General features: G+C 33.2%; 1 protein-coding gene across 1 annotated transcript; it reads right to left on the reverse strand.

Moving 5' to 3' along the window:
• Nucleotides 1-2,360: 2,360 nt before the first annotated feature.
• LOC106077891 (universal stress protein Slr1101-like) lies at nucleotides 2,361-17,705 on the reverse strand. Its single transcript, XM_056027906.1, has 4 exons — nucleotides 17,499-17,705; nucleotides 11,170-11,265; nucleotides 7,908-8,014; nucleotides 2,361-5,642 (listed from the first exon to the last, which is right to left on the reverse strand). Exons 1-4 carry the CDS (start codon nucleotides 17,563-17,565, stop codon nucleotides 5,412-5,414), a joined length of 501 nt encoding a protein of 166 aa, XP_055883881.1. The 5' UTR covers nucleotides 17,566-17,705; the 3' UTR covers nucleotides 2,361-5,411.
• Nucleotides 17,706-22,855: the final 5,150 nt, after the last annotated feature.

Below are 22,855 nucleotides of genomic sequence, written 5' to 3' on the forward strand. Positions count from 1 at the left end.
TATAAATACTTTAATATTACAACAAGTTATGTAAATACGAACATTTCATTTCTCTTCCTGTCAATCTCTCCCGGCTTCCCCTTTTTAACATCACTTCCATTCATCACACAAATTCGCACCATTATTCATGCACACCGTGCTGCGCTACGACCGTAACAGTAGCTCAGCTCAGCATAGCTGTCACCTTCACCTATCCCTTAGTCTGTTGAACCGTTGGGGCACCACACAAGATCTGTCAACCGTCTTTCTCCATTCCTGTCTGTCCTTTGCCTTGGATAGAATTTCATTCAATGACAGGCCTGTCTATTCTTTGACGTTGTCTTCCCTTCGCTTCCTCTGTCTTTCTCTTCTTCCTGGTATTGTTCCCTGTAGAAAGGTCTTGGCGAGCCCTGAGGATCTTGTGATGTGGCAAGAGTTTCAGTTTAAGTTTTTTGACAGTGGTCAGCAGGTCACCCAGTTTAAATGTATAACCTTACTACGTACGCGCCATGCGTCTTATAGAATCCACCTTTGTCATAATAGGACCGCTTTTTTTCGAGCTTAATCCAAAAACAAGTAAAACAATCCTTAAAAAAAAGAGCTTATCCAAAGGGGAAGAACTCCTTCCTTAAAATGATATCTACCTAAATGAACAAGTTTTTTCCCTTATCGATATTAGACAAAATAATTAATTACCAATATTTAATTGACTAATTGAGTATTACAATAAATGATTGTTTAAAGTATCAACTTGATCTGACAATGCGTGAGAGAGAAACGGCGTTAACAATTATTTAAGGGGACTAAACCCAACAAATTTAACCATATCTGTAAATACTGAAGTATTAGATCACTTGTTGCTATTAAATGACACAGCAAACTACCAGTAATTAATTGTCAATCGGTCAACTTTTTTTAAAATTTATTCATGTCTTGTCTTGGTCAATGAATAATTGTGCGAAGTTTCAACTTGATTCGACAATGGGTGTTGGAAAAATAACGTGCACACACTTTTTACCAGACTGTGTGAGTTGATATAACCTTTGTAAAAAAAACTTGCATTATACAAAGCTGAAACCTTTTGCTTGAATATGACGAGACAATATCTTTCTATCGTCTTCTTCAGACGTGAAGCGACCGTAGCTTATTGCCTATGCCGCCCTATGCCTATTGTACTGTAACTGTGGGTTGAAACCGAGTTAAGGTTGCTATTCATTAAGGTGTTCCTCAAAATGGTAGCCTATAACTATTTTCTAAGCTGTAATAAACGATTAACTTGGACGATGCGGAGAGGATTGCGTTAGCAGTGTTTCCCAAACTGTGTTCCGCGGAACCCTAGTGTTCCACAAGGCCTGAACAGGTGCTCCAAGAACTGCTAGAATAATTAACCAGTAGACAAAAACACGTGAATTAATCTCTCTAAGAAATGAAGCAGTGTTCCTCTAAATTCTCAGAATGTGGAAAGTGTTCCATTAAAGAAAAAGTTTGGGAAACACAGCCTTAAAGAACTTAAAGAGTTCGAGTAGGGAATTAATAACTTTGACATTTCATGTATAAATGAATGCTTTTAACTAATAAAACGTATGGATTTATTGCACAAACTTGGGTCTTTTTTTTTCCCCATTTGGCTGAATTCAGGATTTCTCACGTTACACTGGAGAGAAATGCCCATTAACTTAATGATTAAGAGTGTTTTCAAAGGTTGATAGACTCTCAATAAATCATAGACATATTTAGAATCTACTACTCTAGACTGGACATGGAGACTTTTTAAAACTACAATATATATAGAGACTATATCTAGGTCTGTGAATCGATCAGTCGCGGATAAGAATTTATTTCCGGTTTCCAGTCTAATATACTATAAAAGTCTATGCAATAAATTCAACCTACTTCACAAAAGTAGAGAGTTGCAGCCCTTGTTAATCTTTGTTAGCGCAACCTGGCACAAACAAACATGCCTTTCTGTGGTAAGGATGTGTCGTGATAGGGTTTGCCAGTTTACTGGTGTATCAATGACAATATCGAGAACTTAAAAAGTTGTTTCTTTTTTTAGTTCGGTCATAAACTAAAGACAAACATTAAGCAACTTCAACAACATCGATGAATTTCGATGTTATAGCCTTGTACATGTTTTCCATGTAATAGTACAAGTGTCCTAGTATAGTTTGTTGAGTATATCATGTATCTGCGCATGATTGAAAGTCACGTGGTCTTCATCTGACAGAACACATTTCAAGTGTAAACAAAACATCATTGCTTAAACATAAATACTATCACTGATAAAGTTTCCATGTTTCCATAACAACCAGACAGGTTACAGACATAAACACGGCAAATTAAACTTCAACTACAAAAGAAGAAAAACACAAAAGACTTCCTCTGATTATGTGAACAAGTTTATTGCGCTGCGCAATCAAATGTGGGTGAAGAATGTTGTTAAATAAAAAAACAGCAGACGTGGCAATGAGCACTACAGAGTAATTATAGCTTCTTGTTTAGCAGCTTATTTAGGTCAGTGACATTTCTAGCAAATGTTTTTTTTTCTGTTAAATAAATAAACGATTAAACGTTTCTTTTTTAATTTACGCAATTTATTTTTACATTTTAAAAGAGTTTTATTAGAGACTACTTCTTTTAATAAATTATAAAAACTAAACTAAAGGCAAAGTTAAAAACTTGGGTAGAATCAAATGTCAGTCAACATTAAAACAATTACCCAACTAATGCAAATTAATCAGAAAAACAAGAAAATAGTAAACTTTGGCTGTAAAAATCAAATGCCTACAGCATACTATACCTATAATATTGGCTATATGTCTAGATCTAGTAGTAAGTAAGTAGTAGATCTAGTATTAGTTTTACTAGATTTAGATCTAGATGGACCAGAATGCTTTGACCAAAATGTGTTGATGTTAAACAGTTGTGTCATTCCATGAGTCAGAGTCGGATGAGATGTTTTACAACATTCACACTAATTGACTAAGTAATTCAACATTCCAACGTATTCAGTAGAATAAATGTAAATAAAAATATGTATAAATAATGGCGTTATCAACATGAAACCAGTCAGCAGTGGCGTACTGGGGGGAGAGGCTGGGTGCCAAAATGGGTTTCAAAACATTGCATTAAATATTTATGTCGCAACATTTGTTAACTTATTGTACGAGTATATGTTTTGTATTGCTTACTGTTTTTATGCAAATATGAATTACAAACATTATTGGGAGGGGGGGCACCAACAAGCCTTGCTGCCTGGCATCCTCCATACGCCACTGTATGAAACTTGTTTCAATCAACTGCTGATCTCTATCTACACAAAGTCTAAAAGTAACCAAAGCAAAATATATATATATATATATATAATAAAGAGATAGATATTAACTATGTGAAAAGTATCAAATTGCCTTTGATGGACTAGAACAATTATTGAATATTTTATCTACAAGCACAGAGCTACAGGTACTTGAAAAAGGTTAGAAAGTATTTTAAAAAGGCTGTCAAGAAAGAAAAAAGCCAGCTAGAAGGTTTTGTTATATGCCCCTAATAGGTTAAAGTGATATGGCAACTATGAACAAAAAAAACAACACCACAATCCCCAATGATACATAACTGACATCCCTTGTTTATTTCCATCTAAATTTACTGCTTAGGCGAATCCCCTACTAACAACAATACATAAGCACAGAGGGACTACAACAAATATATATATCTACCAGTACAAAGTAAAACTAATTACAACATAACTCGATGTGCTTGATTTTAAAAACAATCCCATATAGAACCTTTTCTCTTTAAACTAATTAGAACACACTCAGCTGGAATGTTGGCCACCTTTTGATTATACAGAAAAGGAATGGGAGTTCAAATTAAAAAAAAAAAAAAAGCTGCCTAATAGCTTTAACTACTGTAATCTACATCTACAATACCTGATGTTTTCAAAATAATGAAAATATCTACTGAAAGACATTTTTACGACTGAACAGAAGATTAAGACAAAGGATGTGTATATTATATTTATGAGCCGATATAGGATTACAGCTAGATAATTTTCAATAAGTATATTATGAAAATGCATTTTTTTCTTGTTAAAACTATAAAGCAACATTCATGCTAGAAAAAGGAAAAAAAAAAAGTAAAATATAAAAATAAATTATACTTTTCAATTTACTTTAGTCATGAGGAGATAAACAAGTCTATATTATTGGTTTAAAACAGTAACTATCATGAAGATCAACTCTTAAGTTTATATATGAAACTGTTTATTGTTTGCTTAACACTGAATTACTCTTTTGGCTTTGTATAGATCCAATGCACACAATGTGGGTTAATTTAGCTAGTAAAATAATTACATTCTTGGTTTATTTAGTAAGAAAAAATGTGTTAAAAAAGCCAATCTCTATCGCAAACATTCTTTGTTTTGTTTATCAAGTGTAGGAGGAAGTGTTAATCCTACTTCCTTTACTCTTCATTGCACAATAAATAGTGAAAAAATTAGCAAACTGTACACTGCATAGGAAATATAAAAATATGAATTCAAAGTTCTGAACTTAAAAATACTGACAACAAATTTTGCATATTTATTAAATTTTAGGATTAAAAAAGAAACAATTAGTGCTCAAAGGCTCATAAATGAATAAGGGCATGAAATAAATTTTGGATTCCAATTAGTAAAATTAGTTCCTTGTAAAGGTTAGTGAATTTCGTAGTGGAATTAAAAATAAAGTAGTGCGCAAAAAAAAATCTGTAAAAAAAAAAACAGTACAGGGGGTATGTTCTTCATATCAAATACATTGTCTTAAGTGGAATACCATTAAGAAATGTAGACCCAACAAATACACTGACTTGAACATGTAGAGCTAGCCAGCTAATTGAACAGCCTTCAATGGACACACACCACCTGTTATATTAATAAACAGGGCAAGAGGAAGGCCATGATAAGCTAGAAAGTAAAACTTCATAGACTTCACCTAGCAACATCTTCCCTCGCCACCTCCCCCTTTAAAGTAGAAAAATAAAAGGAACAAAATGACAAACCATATAAGAATGTAGTCAAGATGGGGCCTATCTATTTAACATTAAATATAAGTTATTTATAAATTAGGAAAAAAAATTTTTTTTGGTTTCTTTTTTTCTGGAGCAATGTAATATAACATGGAAGGGAGTGCTGGCAATCCCATCATAAAACACACTCTTATATATATATACAGTTTTCTCGCCATGTAGTTTTTTTTTTCATTCTTCTATTTGAAGCACATGTACAATTTTTCGGGTTCAAAATGAGTTGATTCCATAGAGTGGCTTTATGAAAAGGCTTGTCCTCACTTGAGCAGACTTTCAATCAAAAGTATATCACTATACAAAATATTTTTAAAAAGGACAACAAAAGGATAAGAAGAACACTAGGGAAAGTAATGGTACAACCAATTGATCTATTTTTGCTCTACTTCACTGGTCACATGCTTGTTGGGATGCTTGCACACAAAGACTGGCACATGGGAATGGTGGACAAGGTAATCGCTGACTGAGCCGACAAATGTTCTGCGAATTGTTCCCAAGCCTCGACTTCCTACAACGATCATGACAGCTTTCTCTTCCTCTGCGGCTTTTAAAACACCTTCTCCTGGCTTGGAAGCCATCACACTCTTTACCTTCCCACCAAGCTGCAAAAGACAAAAGAAGCTTTGTTTTTCAAACAAGTATTGTTTTTATATTTTGTTTGCTTTCTACAAATATAATAATGTTTTTGTTACGTGTTACTAATAAAATGTATTTCTTAATAATAACATTTTATTATTTCTTACTGTTATATCTTTATGATATGCAAACATATTAGTGTTCTATAAGAAAATAATAATAATTATAATCTTTGTTGTTCTTAAGAAAATTTGTCTTACAATTTGTTAATTACACCAAACAAAATATTACAACTATATAAGACAAAATATACATTCACACCAGATTCACTGAAATGTTAGATGAAATGTTTGTATCAGATAGTTGAAGTATATTTAATGATATGACTGCAAGGAGTTTTTGTTTCTTTGTAAACTGTGTCTTGTATCTCATTTGTGATGGTAAAATCACAAAACCCTGACCCACCGGGTGTTTTTGTATTTCTAAAACCTTTATATCTTTCTTATCTATGTTTTTCTCAAGTAAAATTATGTGTATAGCACCATTTATCAAACTATGTTTGAAAAGGTGTGTTACTATGTTGCAGGTGTGTTACATTTACAAAATGTGAAGACTTAGAAGGTGTCTTTCAAATATTTCAATATGTATATGGACTTTACTTGTAGCACATTATCACCAGGGTACTTATATTTCTTTAAAAAAAACCATAAAAACAAAAGATACAACAGAACAAAAATGATACAACAGGACAAAAATGGTCACATAAAAAGAATTATTCAGACTAGTTACATTTTTAATACACTGTTCTGATAAACACACACAAAAAAAAATTAAAATTTAGATCAAAGCTACTTTCAAGGCAGACTTTTCTTATTTTGAACTTCTAATTTCATACCAACAGTTTTCCATAACTTATATAAAGTAATGATGAGTTCACCTGTAAAATATTGCCAGCAAGTAGAAAATAGTAGGAAAGTTAAAAAAAAAAGGAACTGAAATTCTGGACGTCAAACTTTGCTACTAATATCATGTATATCATAAGACTGAAAAAAGGTCAACAGAACATCTAAAATATACTATTTACATTTTTCCTTTGCACTTTATATTTATATATACAGTGCTTTTTAAAAAAAAAACAATAGGTGCCGGTACTCGGTGATTAGGTGCTGGTACTCAGTAGTTGATTGCCTAACTTTTAACTATTAAAAATTAATAATATACGTTAAAATACAAGAAAAGTAATAATTTTTTCAAAAAAAGGTGCCAGTACACCCTACCGGTGCGTACCATCACAAAAATAGCCCTGTAATATACATATATATATATATATATATAGTCGTAGAATGACTATAGTTCATCTTTTTCAAAGGACTATAGAGACCTATTCTAGAGAGACATTCCCGTCCACATACAGTGCAGTTACATTTGTTTTGGTGGTAAATGAACCAGTCATTTTTTTGTTTGGTTTCCCTAGAATTAATGTTAATTCAACAACTTTTGGTTCATAGAGCCTTTATTTTTCTTCAATGCTCTAAAGCCCAGTAGTGAACAGCTTGATAACAGTGATAACATTGCAGAAACTTCAGATAGTGCTGACTAGTTAATTGTATGTACTGCTAAGTGACTGCACAACTAGTACATGTGATAAGGAAACAGGTCAATGATTATCAAAACAAATAGATAGTAAGCACAAATAAACATTTTGAGTTGGATCATGACAACTTATTGTTGAGCCCAACAGCTTTTTTTTTTTTTTTTTTTGTGAGATGGGAATGGTCTAACTTAGCAAAGAACAAATCCCGTTTCTTTTATTGACTCATGAAATGTATTATCACTTACTTTGTTTAATGAGAAACATTTAGCCCAGTGATTCTCAAACAATAAATTGCAAATAAAATTTGTGTTTCTTTTATGAGGCATAGTAAAGTTTGTGTGACATTTGTGTGAAATGAGACTCACCAAAAAATAAGGCAATCATTGCTTAAGATTAAAACTGTACCATTTAACTGGAACTTAAGTCAATAAAGAAAATACAAAAACATCAGCAAGTAATGCAAGGTGACAAATTATGGTTAAAAATTTTAATCTGTGGCCTGGCATCGCAATATGATCAGGATAAACTTTTGCCAGAACAAAGTTGCAGTGCTCCATAATTGCAACTAATGATACTGAATGAAAAAATAAAACAGGAGTACAATGACTTCTGCATGTTATTAACTCAGAAAGTGAAAAATGATTGTTGGAAAGACAAGCATTTTATTGTCCTACCATACAACACAGCCTAGACCTACCCCATGTTGCTTTAATTTCAGCGCAAATTTCTCAAGGTCTCCTTTGATGCGCTCTTGTTCTTCTTTCAGCATGGCCTCCATCACATCTCGGTCAAACACATAAACAGCTGAAGAGGACATAAACGCTTTTGTTATTTTTTTTATTTCACAAAAGATGATAAAATGTTAAGGTTTTTTTTTGTTGTTATTTTTGTATCGAGTGTTGTACTGCTAACCAATCAAAGTCACATGATACTTTAAAAGATTGTAGGTTTGGAGACTTGAGTTTTTATGCTACTTTAATGAATATAAAGTTAATATGTTAGAAAACCAGCTCAAAGGAAATTGTTGGTTCTCAAATGTGTGAATGTGTGAGAATCTCAGATCTAAATCACAGCTTAAAGTCAACATAAGCTTAATGGTTCTGTCAGACTAGATGATCATATGGCTAGGGCAACACCATCAACTTTTACAAAATTATAAGTATATTAATAAAACTAAAAATTCATCTAGTAATACCCGGTAATATTTAAAAAAAAAAAAAAAAAAAAAAAAAAAAGAAATTAATTAAAAAAAAAAAATTGCAAATGCTGTCATCCTACAACTAGAAATCTATTAGCAATCAACATTTGTAATGATGACCTTACAACTTAAAGACATTGTCACTTTTTTTAATAGCAGATAATTAATATTTTTATTTGTGCATGCAAGTGTTAAAGTCATAAAGCTAAACTAATTTGTGCATAAAAGTGTTGTAAAAGTCATCAAACTAAACTAATTTGTCTATGAAAGTGTTTAAGACATAAAACTAAACTAAGTCAAAATGTTTCTTGTGTATCTCAAGAATTGAAAAATAATCTTAAATACATGTAATTCAATGATAGGCAACTGTCAAATTTTTTTAACAGTTGTGTTGACTTTGTTAATTTTATTTATTTTTTTATAATGAACTTCTTGTTTAAATTACTGGTTAATTATTGATTTAAAAACAAAAATACTGTAAACTGCTAAAGAAAAAAAAACTGATCCTATATTTCTCTGTAAAACCTTTAGGCAGTCTTCACACAAGTTAGTCTTAATTGGGCTCAGAATTATCCTCCTAGCTGTCACTGTTGAAGTAAATAGTGACAGTAAAAGTTACAGAAAGGAGCCAGAAATGATTCAGTATTGGATATTTTAATACTTAGGAAAAGTATGAGGCAATCAGTAAAGGTGAGGTCTTTCCATAGCAATTATCACCATTAACGACACTAGTTGTTTGGTTTGGCTTGACATAACAAAACAGGCCATCTATCATCCTTTTGCTGTGATAGTGCTAAAGAAAAATATACTTGCTGTTTATATTTTACTGCTGTAAGTGAATAAAAGTCGCTATTTCTTGTGTTGATGTTATTTTATTAAATTATTAGTGTGTCACTTTAGTTTCCAGACTGAGAAGCAGAGAAAAAAGTTTAGCTGTTATAATAATTAGAAAGTATTTGAACAACTGAATCTCAGAACCTAAATGCCCAGGATATTTTTTACAGGCAAAGTGATGGTCAATCCAGATAGGATAATGTTATGAAAGTTATAGAAGAAAAATATAAAGAAACTTTAAACTATCAAGCTGGTTATGCAAAGAACAAACAAAATGAGAAAATGAATTACGAAAATCTTGAAACAATTTGTGAGAGAGAAAAATCATCAAAGGTGATGAAAGTAAAATCCTTATAAAATAATATTATGCAGGTATCTATCTACCTTGTTTTTAACAGGAAATGGGGGGTTTATTAAGCTTCTGATTATGTTAGAATAAGACGTAGAAATGATTGTGGTAAAGGAAAACAGTGGAGAGATTAGAAATTTTAATCATTTGTAAGGAGAAGGTTGACTGAGATGTGGACACCTCAGAGAAGAGAAAGCAAGAAAATTGAAGAACTAATGAAAACCACCAGTAAACAAACAAAAAAAAAAAAAGATGTTTCAGTTTGAAATCATGTAGTTAAGATTTAAAACACATTAATCTTCAGTGTTCAAGACGGTTGTTCTTGCAGGCATCTTTTTATGAAATGTCTTGAATATGATTGCGGTCAATGTGGTAGTGCATGTGAAACACAAAAACAAAAAAGCTGGCAAGCTTACTAGTAATCACAACTAGAACTTATGGCTAATCAATCTAAATGTGCAGTTTTAGATTGTCGATATTATTGTTCAGTCTGCAGATCAACATGGTTAATGATTTTTTTTTTATCCTAGATTAAAACAAAATTACTGAGCAAGTCAGCTGTTTAGATTTGGTTGTGGGACAATCATGAAATCAAAAGGTGAATAATACAAACTCATTACAATGTCTGGAAACAAAAGTAAAGCCTGAACCTGACTACATAGTCTGATATGCCATTGCCATTGTCTATATGTACTATGAAAACAAGTATGATAAATAGATCTAGAGAAGAGTACTGCTGTCATTTGTTTTTTTAAAAAGGAGCTTTAAATGTGACAACTCTTGGCCATTTTAGTATGCAGATTGACAAGACTGAAATGTTTAACAATAGGGAAATGGACACTGTAAAAAGGATCCCCAGAGGAATGCAAAACTACCCACAAAAAAATTCATAGGCAGTTTGCACATCATTCATGAAAATGCTCCCTGCCTAAACTTTAACAAAATTATAATCAAGAAATTTTTTTATAAAAGTAACTAGCAAGAGTGAGCTTATACCAAAAGTGTTCCTTTAAGATAGACTGATTTCAACAGTTGAATCTTTTAGCATAATTGTCCCTATAAAAATGACTGATTTCAATCTTGGACAGCAGCTTGCAATAAAGTACATTGAATTATGTTAATTACATATCATAATGAGATGTAAATTTCACTTCTATATTACTTTTCCCATCCCACTTAGGCATCCTCATGACTTGTTAATAAATAACACTGACCTTATCACATCTCAACATTTCTAAATGAGTTCTCTGGCCTTTACAATAAGTAATGTTTTAATTGCAGTTCACAGACTAGAGATAATTGATTTCACAGCTAAATGTGTTCTGCCATTAAACACTTATCTTCACAGTCTAAAAACCATGGAATTCACCATTTTTCATACTATCAGGAGTGGGTTTAGCTATTTGTGTCAATTATATTTTTTTTTTAAGTTTGTTACCTATATATATAAATTTAAGTGTAATATAAATTATCCAGAACTTTGTTCGCCTATGACACATGATATGTCCTCTTTGTTGAGCGTGTCTACCTAATTTATGTACCAAATAGGCAAAAGTCTAAGACAAGACAACAACTTACAATTGCTCCACTTGGAGGAGTGTAGCATGTCATTCAGTTCTGGAACATACACCAACACCACATGATCACCTTCCCTGTGGATGTTCTTACAATACCCTGTAAGTGCAAAGTTAACAACATTTAACAAGCATATTGAACACAAAGAAAAAAAAAACTATTTGCAAATATATTTGGTCAATACAATACACTATTGAAGTAAATAGATGGCGCACAAGGAAAGATAAGAGTAGTTATAAAAGTACATAATAAACTCATAAGACAGTGTTATACAGAATAAACTACTTTAACTAATTATGATTACAAATCTTTTTGTACTATTGAATGAATGAAGTTGGTGGGCATTTGCATGCATAAATGAGATTTTAAAATGTATGTGTTTAAATATTTTTCATTATATGTAAACATATTCTTTTATGCTTAGCATGTATGTAACTTTGTAGAATAGTCATCTGATAATAAATAATTATTTATTCCTTGATAAATGAAAGCATGTTGAAAAATAAAATAGAAGTAGTGTGTACTATTAGTTCAATTCTCACAGACAGGCATGAAACTAATAAGTACTTGTTAGTTTTCAAAAGATTTTTAGGTGGTATTAATATAATGCAAACTTCATATTTGAATGAACGTGAGCAATTTGCCCAAAGTAGAACATTATATTTATAATACATCTAATGAAACAGATGTATCTAATAGCAAAATATATCTAAAAAAATAATACCAGTGGAGATTATATACTAGCAGATACTGGCACCCAAATATGTAACATTGTGATCTCAGAATAGATTGGCCGCCTGAATTTTTCAGTAGGATTTGAACTCTCTTCTAAAATAAATCCCTATTATAATGTTGCAAGATTTTTAAGTTTTAAAGTTGTACCAGAATTTTAAACCAGAAGAAAATTGAACATATTTCTCTGTATTTACCTATAGGAAGACACAGGCATTGACAAGTAGAAAAAAAAGCCTGCTTAAAATATTTTTAGCCTACTAAATTTCTTGTGTGTAGGATAATAACTAACTTTTACTGCCAGCAATAAATTGAAGTCAACACTTTATTTGAACTAATGCTATCACTTCAACAGAAACTTTACAGATCTCTCAATGGTGCTTACTTTTTTTTTAAAGCTAACATACTAACTAGTTCATTGTAGATAAGAAAAAAAGAATACTGCTATAAAGTAAATATTGAATGAATCCTAAATGTATGCCCTAATAGAATAAGAATGACACAGTAGATAAGGAAATATTTTGCAAAGTAACCAGTACTTGGATTAAATTATTATATTGTATACTAAGATAAAACAAGAAAGATATATATACTCTAAATTTATATATATATTTAGTGTTATAATAGCCTTTGTCAAAGTGTTGCTCTGTGTCATAGATGCATTTAACTCTATAAAACAAATAGCGTTTCCATGAGCTACTGCAAACCCACCAGAACAACCACCAAATGCAAGAGACCTGCCTATCAAGTGTGACACTAAGGAAAAGATCTCCAGTGCAATCAAGCATTTGAAGAATGGCAAATCTGTAGGACCTGACAGCATCACAATTGAAAGACTAAAAGCAGACATCAATGCTACTCCACCCTTTCTTCTGCAAGATATGGGAAAAAGAAGAAGTGCCACCAGCATGGAAGGAGGGCTACCTCATCAAAGCCCCCAAGAAAGGTGAGCTTAGTTTCTGCTACAACTACAAAGAACATACATATATTAAACATAAATGAATAACAGCACCAGGGACCAAGTTTTTAAGAGAGAAAGTAGTGAATTAAAATGCTACGAAAATAAGGGACTGCGCCGACCGAGGCTCGAACCTGTGACACTGGATTCGACACCACCGCCTAGCGATAACGCACCAAGCGAAACTAGCCTCTAGACCATCGGAATGTCCATAAAAAACATTCTTCTGATCCAGAGTCATTTCGCCCGTATGCAAATTACCACCCCAGTGGTCAAAGGTCACAAGCTCCAGCTAGCCCCTCCCCCACCCTCGCAGCATCCATTCACTAACAACTTCGATAGAGCCGACACAGACAGCCGTTAGGCATGTATTAGACAAACGATGGCTCTATCTAATTGTTTATCTCTCACAAAGACAAGTGGACAACATAAACACATTACATATAGAAGCTTCAGTGGGTACGAGCAATAATGCTGTGATCGTAAATGTAAACATAGAGTTGAAGCTAGGTGCTGAAACAAATGATACATACATATATTAAACATAAATGAATAACAGCACCAGGGACCAAGTTTTTAAGAGAGAAAGTAGTGAATTAAAATGCTACGAAAATAAGGGACACCTGGGAAATCAGAGAAATAAGCATTACCACCAAGATCAGGCTTTTCAACACCATTGTTAAGCCAATACTACTTTATGGGGCAGAGACCATGACCACCGTCACCACCATGAAAAAAATCCAGATATTCATCCATACATGAAAGATTCTTATGATCAAGATCTCAAATGAGGAACTGTGGCAAAGAACAAAGCAGCAGACCATTGAAGTAGATATCCTTCAGAGATGCTGGAGAGGGATAGGTCACACTCTTCACCTGGAACCCCAAAGAAAGAGGAAGAAGGGACAACCCAGAAATTTGGAAACAAAGCAGATGGGCAAAATGTGGGGACAGTTGGAGAGACTCGCCCAGATGACAGATTTTAAAATGATTTTGCCTTCACTGCTGGAATGTTTTTTTGCAATGTAAATAATTAAGTTTAAGCAGCACATGAGTACCAGTTTTAATCTAATAAATGACATTTACTTATAAAACCTCTACCAAAGTATAACCAGCTTTGCTTGTCAATCTGAGGTCAGTATCCAAATTATATCTGATTCACACATTTTTTCCTGCCTTTCCAATCAGATTTAATCTATGAAGGGAACTTAAGAATTTCCCCTTTTCAATAACAATAACAAAAAAATATCAGGCTTAAGAATACCCTGCCCCTAGCTAGTTTTTTGGGGAAACAGGATACAGGTCTAGGAGAACAACTTTTAAAATTTACTAGTAAACCTCCTAAAAATAAAAATTCTTCTCCACTTCTATTTGTTAATCTCATTTAAACCCAAGCAAACAAAACTTATGAACTTATGTTCCACATGAGACAATCGTTAGTCTAAGGTGAAAATGAAAATGTGTACCATTAGAAACAAAAAGGAAATTATTTCAAAATTTGAGAAAGTTGGTTTAGTAACTAATTATTAACAAAATATTAACAAAAAACAAATATTAGTAATGGCAATGAAATGTGCAAAAATAAAATAAAAAATTTATCAACAAGAAAATTCCCTATTAGGATAGAAAGGTTTTGATGAAAATATTGATCAACTAATTAGGAGAAAAAAGTTAAGGAAAAAAGAAAACATAAAATTGAGTCAACTTTATGGGCATTTCTATTACATTAAATATTTAATTTTAGGATGAAATGTAGATGATAAAATTGTCTTGAATTTTTGTTGCATTATATTATCTCTGAGAGTTGATGCAATTGAATATTTGTGTTATTAAAACAGCAGACATGGGGATCAGTTTAAATATACACTGAAATTGATTGAAGTTTTCAGAAATCACATTAGCACTTTAATCTTTCTTTCAGATATTCTTTCATGCAGGACAGGTGAATTCATTTACAAAACAACTGGTTAGGCTTCAACTTGAAGTTCACTGGTCACCTGGAAAATACTTCTTTTTTTCCCTTTTGACCTACTTTTAAAACCTGCTTTCTGTGCAGGATGTGCAGTTGGGCGTGGAAATATTCAAGCAGTGATATAGATAGCATTGATCATTGTTGTTTTCCTCTATGTTTCACTAGCATACTGAGCAAAGAAATGCCATTTAAGACTTCAATAAATTACTCCTGACAGAAGTTTCAGGTAGTTTTAGAATTTAAATGTGTGTGTGTGTCTTACTCCATTTTGAATCTAATGCAATACACACATTTTTGAAGCTGTACATAATCAGTCATGGGGCGTGGTGGCTGAGTGGTTAAGCGCTTGACTTCCGAAACTGGGGTCCTGGGTACAAATCTCAGTGAAGACTGGGATTTTGAATTTCAGGATTTTTAGTCCACCTGAGTTCACCCAACTCTAACGGGTACCTGACTTTAGTTAGGGAAAGTAAAGGTGGTTGGTCATTGTGCTGGCCAAATGACACCCTGCTCGTTGACGGTGGGCCACAGAAACAGAGGACCTTAACATTATCTGCCCTATAGATTGCTAGATCTGAAAGTGGAACTTTACTTTACTTTTTACAAAATCAGTCTAAGGGCTTGATCTAAGTAGACCCATGGGTACTGGAAAATCCCCTACCAATGATCTAGATCCTAGATTAGTAGAGATATAATTTTACTAGATTGATTAGTAGCTTTAGACATAGACTAATAGATTACAGTTACTAAATTCAAAACATTGTACACTGCTCACTTGTTTATTTAGATCATTATCTTAGATCTAGTAGTCTTAGACTTAGTTATTACTCTAATTATTAATATAATACTCTATAGTAATTTAACAGACTACTGACTAGAATGAAGAGTCCTACTCACTCTCAGATTTTAGATTAAATTCAGATGTACAATATAGATTATTCTAGATCACTGATATATATATATATATATATATATATATATATATATATATATATATATATATATATATATATATATATATATATATATATATATATATATATATATATATTATACCTAGATTGGACATGGAGATCTCTAGCACTACACAAAAATGTAGTGAAAAACTTTTTAAAAAGCTGAAAATAAAAAAAATATCCCCCCATTCTATTTAAAATCTGCAAAATAGAATTGCATTATTTCTAAACTTAGAAAACTAGAGATTATTACTTTTCTAAGATAAAAAAGATTGATTTTCCTAGATTTGGGGCAACTTCCCTTACAGTTTGAAAAAGAGTTATGAATATAACAATCTATATATAGACTCTATTGGTCTATGTACTGATAATTATCAGATAAGAATTTGTTTCAGTTTTCCAGTCAAGGTACAATGTAGATCTATATAGGCCTACAACTATATAGGTCTGTGATCTAGAATCTAGACTATATCATATCTAGATCTAAACTCTAGTCTACACTGTAAATGTAAACATTTCTTTTTAATTTTACACATTCACATAGTACATACACACAAATACTGACACTCTGAGACTATTCTACTAGAAACTTGAGACTCTAGACAATATAACACTGTATTACTACATAGGGGCCTAATATATAATATATGTCAATATATATATGTCAATGTCAATTCTAACACTCATAAAACTGCACTGTAAGTAGAGACAGTGTCAGTGTAAGTGTACTTTGTAACTTGTAGTAGATCCATTCAATCTATATAGACAGTGTTAGTGTTATAGATTATAGAGATAGTTAACTTTTGAACTTATGTTACTACACTAAAAGACTAATAGTAGTACTAATACTAGATATAGAAATCTAGAATCAAGATCTACTACTACTTACTTACTACTAGATCTAGAGTCTATAGATCTTATCTTCTTCTTATCTTATATACAGACGTTACTTCAAAAAAGAAGATGATTACGTCCAATGCATCATGCATCTAGTCGCATATTAACTAATGACTTAAATTCTGCCAAGTTACTGGTTTTCCTGGCTGGCTCAGGCAACCCATTCCATGCTCTAATAGTACTAGGGAAGAAGTAGCATTTATACAAATTTGTCCTAACATATGGAACGAGGAATGTGCTTTTATCTTTGTCTTTCTGAGTATTTTATTAAATTTTGTTTTTGTATTTGAAGATTATGGCTATAGTTCAGTGTTTAATGTAGGCTATAAATGCTACTTTACTTTTGAGTCTTCTCTCCTGAAGGCTTTCTAAATTTAGTGATATTACTAAACTCAATTAGTCAAATGTGAATATTCGTTTGTTATGAATCTCACAGCTCTATTTTGTGTCTTTCCAGTTTCTTAATGTTTTCTTGAGTTGAGGGGTCCCAAACAGAGGATGCATTTTCTACATCTACTAACTACTGTTATAAATAAATAGATCTGTTAGTGTTAGGTTACTAGAGTAGAGTCTAGAATACTATATTACTATATACTATACTATAGTGACTATACTAGTCTATTAGTTAGGCTACTAAATAATAGTGACTCACAATGTGAATGTCGTATGGTAGTAATAGTAGTATACAGACAGTTAAGTTAGTATAAATAATAATTTAATGATTCTATCTCGGTATTGTCAGAGTCAGTATTGAGTATGACTATGACAATGATTGAATGATCATGAATGTCATGATGAGTATCAGAAGGCTACTTACAGTCCAAAGCATAATCAGCATGTTCACTTCCATCCATTGCAATCACGCAGGTTCTTTGTTCTGCCATTTTCCGTTTAAAAAATAGACAAATTAGTTTATATATAGATCTATTTAGATCTAGATCAAGTTGTAGTAAAAACTGTGTTGTCTGACTTGTGACTCGATGACGCCTTTCTACGTGACTGTCTCTAATGTCAGGTCAAGGAAGGGAGATAACTCTAAACTATCCAAAACAGAAAATAATAACTTGTAGATTGATGTTATAGTTGTATTTTATACCCTTAGATTATAGATTTATAAATTATATATCTACAGAGAGAGAGAGAATATAGAGAGATTCTAGTCTAATTGTAATAATTAGATTAAACTAGCATTATCCACTGCTACACCCATTGATTTGTTCCCAGGCTTTATTGTTTCTTTTGCCATGGATGGACCCTTCCATTTACTTAAAACAACAATAATAAAAAGGCCCCCAATTAATTAAACGCTCCCATCTAGATCTTCTAGAGTCTACTTCCTCTGACTAGCGAATTCTAGCAGGTTACCTATTACGTATTATGGGCCGTAAATTCGATGCATACAAACTACATATAGGCCTATGAGGTATATCACTTCTCTCCCTCCCCCGCCGTCTCGATGCCCACGTATGGTTTGAGATTACCGCATCCCTTTTATGAACCATGTGACCCGGGAAAGGATTTTATCCCGTGGCCAGGATGAGGAATCGGCTCTTCACCAACCCCTCAGTCTGGAGTCCCCCTCAACCAGATGATCATTTAATCACATCCGTTTCGTCATGGGACACGGTCCCTTGAGCCAAATACATGAGTTCCTCCTCTCATGCGAGGCTGGAGGCCGACCCCACGGGGGGCCCTCCATATGCCTGTAATGTGCCACTGCCACCGCCGGTATGGCCCCCGTTGGGAACGACGCAATGGGTTTCGGACTGGTTAGCAAGCCTTTCTCACATCCCCACCACGTGCAAGTACACTCCCTAGAGCATACCGTGGTATCTTGTCTTATCTTATATAATACAGACGTTACTTAAAAAAAGAAGATGATTACGTCCTACGCGTCATGTATTCGGTCATGCATATTAACCAAGGACTTAAATTCTGCCAAGTCACTGGTTTTCCAGGCAACCATTCCATGCTCTAATAGCACTAGGGAAGAAGGAGTATTTGTACAAATTTGTCCTAGCATATGGAACGAGGAATGTTATCTTATCTTATATAATACAGACGTTACTTCAAGAAAGAAGATGATTACGTCCTACGCGTCATGCATTTAGTCATGCATATTAACCAATGACTTAAATTCTGCCAAGTCACTGGTTTTCCTGGCTAGCTCAGGCAACCCATTCCATGCTCTAATAGCACTAGGGAAGAAGGAGTATTTATACAAATTTGTCCTAGCATATGGGACGAGGAATGTGCCTTTATCTTTGTGTCTTTCAGAGTATTTTATTAAATTTTGTTTTTGTATTTGAAGATTATGGTTCAGTGTTTTATGTATGATTGCTACTTTACTTTTGAGCCTTCTGTCCTGAAGGCTTTCTAAATTTAGTGATTTTACTAAAGGTGTTACTCTAGTCAAATGTGAATATTCGTTTGTTATGAATCTCACTGCTCTATTTTGTGTCTGTTCTAGTTTCTTAATGTTTTCTTGAGTTGAGGGGTCCCAAACAGAGGATGCATATTCTATTATTGGCCTAACCAAGGTTAAATAACATTTTAGTTTTACGTTCTTATTTGATTTATAGAAATTTCTTTTAATAAATCCTAATGCTTTGTTTGATTTTTTTGTAGTTTCATCAATATGTGGATTCCATGACAGTTTTTCATTTATTATAACACCTAGGTATTTTGCGTTTTTAGTCTGTGTTACTGGTTTGCCATGAATAAGATAAGTGGAATTAATTTGTTTTAGTTTTTTTGTTACTCTTAACAACTGACATTTTTCTGGGTGGAAAGACATGCTCCAATTTGATTCCCATTTCTGTAATTCATCTAATTCTCTTTGTAAAATGTCTGTGTCTTGTGTTGTTTTTATTGTTCTATTTATTATGCAATCGTCTGCAAATAATCTGACTTTTGTTCCTGAACTAATGCAATTTGGTAAATCATTTATGTAAATTAAAAATAGTAGTGGACCCAAGACTGTTCCTTGAGGTACACCTGAGTTTACTGTTATCGGTGTTGATTTAGAGCCATTTATTATTACAGTTTGTTCTCTCCCTATCAGAAAGTCTTTAATCCACTGATGCAGTGGACCATTAATGCCGAAATATTTTAATTTTTTAAGCAAACTATGGTGGTGAACTTTGTCAAAAGCCTTAGAAAAATCTAGTAAGATAGCATCTATTTGTTCACTATTATCTAAACCTTTTGAAAAATCATCAATTAGTCCTATTAGTTGTGTTTCACATGATCTATATTTCCTAAAGCCATGTTGGTATGGTGTGAGGACATTATGTTTGTCTAAGTGGTTTATGATGTTGCTACATATTATGTGTTCTAGGATTTTACATGTGATGCTGGTAAGTGATACTGGTCTGTATATATAGTTTCCTGGGTCAGATTTTTCTCCTTTTTTAAATAGGGGGGTGACATTAGCTTCTTTCCAGTCCTTTGGTACTTTGCCCTGTTCCTTTTATCTTTATGTCTTTCTGAGTATTTTATTAAATTTTGTATTTGAAGATTATGGTTTAGTGTTTTATGTATAATTGCTACTTTACTTTGAGTCTTCTGTCCTGAAGGCTTTCTAAATTTAGTGATTTTACCAAAGGTGTTACTCTAGTCAAATGTGAATATTCGTTTGTTATGAATCTCACAGCTCTATTTTGTGTCTTTCCAGTTTCTTAATGTTTTCTTGAGTTGATGGGTCCCAAACAGAGGATGCATATTCTATTATTGGCCTAACCATGGAACTATACCAAGGTTAAATAACATTTTAGTTTTATGTTCTTATTTGATTTATAGAAATGTCTTTTAATAGACCCTAATGCTTTGTTTGATTTTTTGATAGCTTCATCAATACGGGGATTCAATGACAGTTTTTCATTTATTATAACACCTAGGTATTTTGCGTTTTTAGTCTGTGTTACTGGTTTGCCATGAATAAGATAGGTGGTAGCTCACTGGGAGCCCTGTTTGCTCTTGTTCTTAGCCTTTCCGCTTCCCCGGGAGGACGTTTCCACGGAGGTGCCCCCCCCTCTCCGCCTCAATACTTAGATACAGAATAGACACAGAATAGATACAGACATTTTACAAAGAGAATTAGATGAATTACAGAAATGGGAATCAAATTGGAGCATGTCTTTCCACCCAGAAAAATGTCAGTTATTTATTAAGAGTAACAAAAAAAAAACTAAAACAAATTAATTCCACGTATCCTTGGGGTACTCCGTACTTCAAGAGTTTGTTTGTTTGTTTTACATGTTTCGGATGTTCCTTCAGAGTTGAAGATAATTACTTCCTAGTCCAAACCTCCCGCAGGACCACTGGGGATGGGAGCGGGCTGGGTTAGAACCCTGGACCATCGATAAATCCAAACGACAGTCCAGCGCGCAAACCGCACGACCAGGCAGCCATCCAGAGTAAGCTTGTTGATTCTGTCCCGTTAACGACACTTTGTGTGCGTTCAGTCAGATAGGATCCAAGCCACTTTAGGATGACTCCTGCTAAACCAAAAGTGGCAGAGAATCTGGCCATCATAATTTTGTTGTCTAGCGTATTGTATAGCGGACAAGTCAATGATGGAAAGTATTGATATGTGGCCTGTGTCGGAATTGTGAAATAAGTCGTTTAGTACCCTGACCACTGCTGTCTCTGTGCTACGGCACTTCCTATACGCAGATTGAAATTCTTCCAAGAGACAGTACTGTTCAAGATGAGAAAGAATTTGTGCTAACACGATGCGGTCCAGAAGCTTTGACAGGAAGGGAAAAGATTTGATACAGAGCGATAGTTTTTTTTTTTAGACATTTCGGGTCAAGACTGGATATCTAAAATAAGGGCCTGACAAGTGCATGCTTAAATTGCTGTGGTACAATGCCTGAAGTCAGTGAAGAGTTCACAATGTTAGTAATTGTAGGAACAAGCTCACCTAAACATTCAAGGAGCAATGAAGTTGGAATGGTATCAAGGTCACATGACTTATTTGGCATTTTTAAAATAATACCTTTGACATAATCTTCAGATAAACGCTGAAACTCGCAAAAAGGAGAATTTTGAAAGATTAGAGAGTGGTCAAGCTGTGATGAGAGGGATGGCATCTCATTTCTGATCTGCTCAATCTTGCCAATGAAGAATTTCATTTTCCCCATTCCATTCTCATTTTTCCCATTTCATTCCTTGATGACCACCTTGTGGAGCACAATTATTTAGTCTTCTATTTACTATGCACTCCCTATTGGATTCAAGAAGCGTCATCTTGAGGGAAAAAAAAAACATACCAATCAGCAACGTCTTGAGCACATCTGAAAGAATCATTTAAGACGAATTATAAATTGTGGTTAGCACTGTAAAATGCGCGAGTGACTGCTATTGAAGAAGCTATGTCTAAAAGCCATTATAGGCCTACTATTTACTCGTTTTGAAAGCACCATTATAGCCTTAACCTAGCAGTTTATTTTACGACAATAGATTGTTCATTGTTGCATTTGTTCAACAAATTCTCACAAATATAAAAACCTAAGAATAACTATTTCCATTTCTTTAGGTATTTAGTCATCGGAGATCACGAAATAATGATTTGATAAAACTTTTGATGTCTTGGAGCTGTCTACAAATACCGGTACTAAGCATTGATGAGTGAAGGAGTCCATGATCAATTTAAGAAATTCTGTATCATCTAAATCCTTGTTTTAAGCCTCATCCCAAAATAGGTTTCGCCTTTTTATTTTTTTTCTTCTCCCGCTTCCCATTCTCGGATCAAGTTGAAACTTTGCTGCCTTTGCACAATTAGGAATTGTTCCAAACAAAAAAATGAAGAAATCAAAAGGTAACAAATTAGTTAATTAAATAGTGGTTGTAAATTAATTTTGATTGATATCGAAAAAGTGAAATAAATCTAACACTATTGAAATATATGGCTGTAATTGTGGAGTTCTTTCCCCCAGATAAGCTTTGCTTTTATTACAATTGCACTTACAAACTATCTGTTGTAAGATGCAAAGTTTCAGTTGTTTTTTTGGTTTAAAAAGTTCCCTTTCAGATGATGTTAAGGTCATTTGTTTCTGTTTACTAGTACAACCACCAACAGGCTTTACTTTCCCCCAACTAAAGTCAAGAACCCATTTAGAGTTGGGTGGCCATTTCCATATACTTGCACAATAATATTCTATTTGTAGA

The sequence above is a fragment of the Biomphalaria glabrata genome, chromosome 4 (assembly GCF_947242115.1).
Source record: "Biomphalaria glabrata chromosome 4, xgBioGlab47.1, whole genome shotgun sequence".
Lineage (NCBI taxonomy): Eukaryota > Metazoa > Mollusca > Gastropoda > Planorbidae > Biomphalaria > Biomphalaria glabrata.

Bases quoted from the DNA above. Each gene is read 5' to 3' on its own strand.
- LOC106077891 (XM_056027906.1), bottom strand. From the start codon at position 17,565: ATGGCAGAACAAAGAACCTGCGTGATTGCAATGGATGGAAGTGAACAT. The intron at 11,266-17,498 runs GTAAGTAGCCTT...TTGCACTTACAG, and splicing joins TGCTGATTATGCTTTGGACT to GGTATTGTAAGAACATCCAC. The intron at 5,643-7,907 runs GTAGGTCTAGGC...TGTCTTTTGCAG, and splicing joins TGAAATTAAAGCAACATGGG to CTTGGTGGGAAGGTAAAGAG.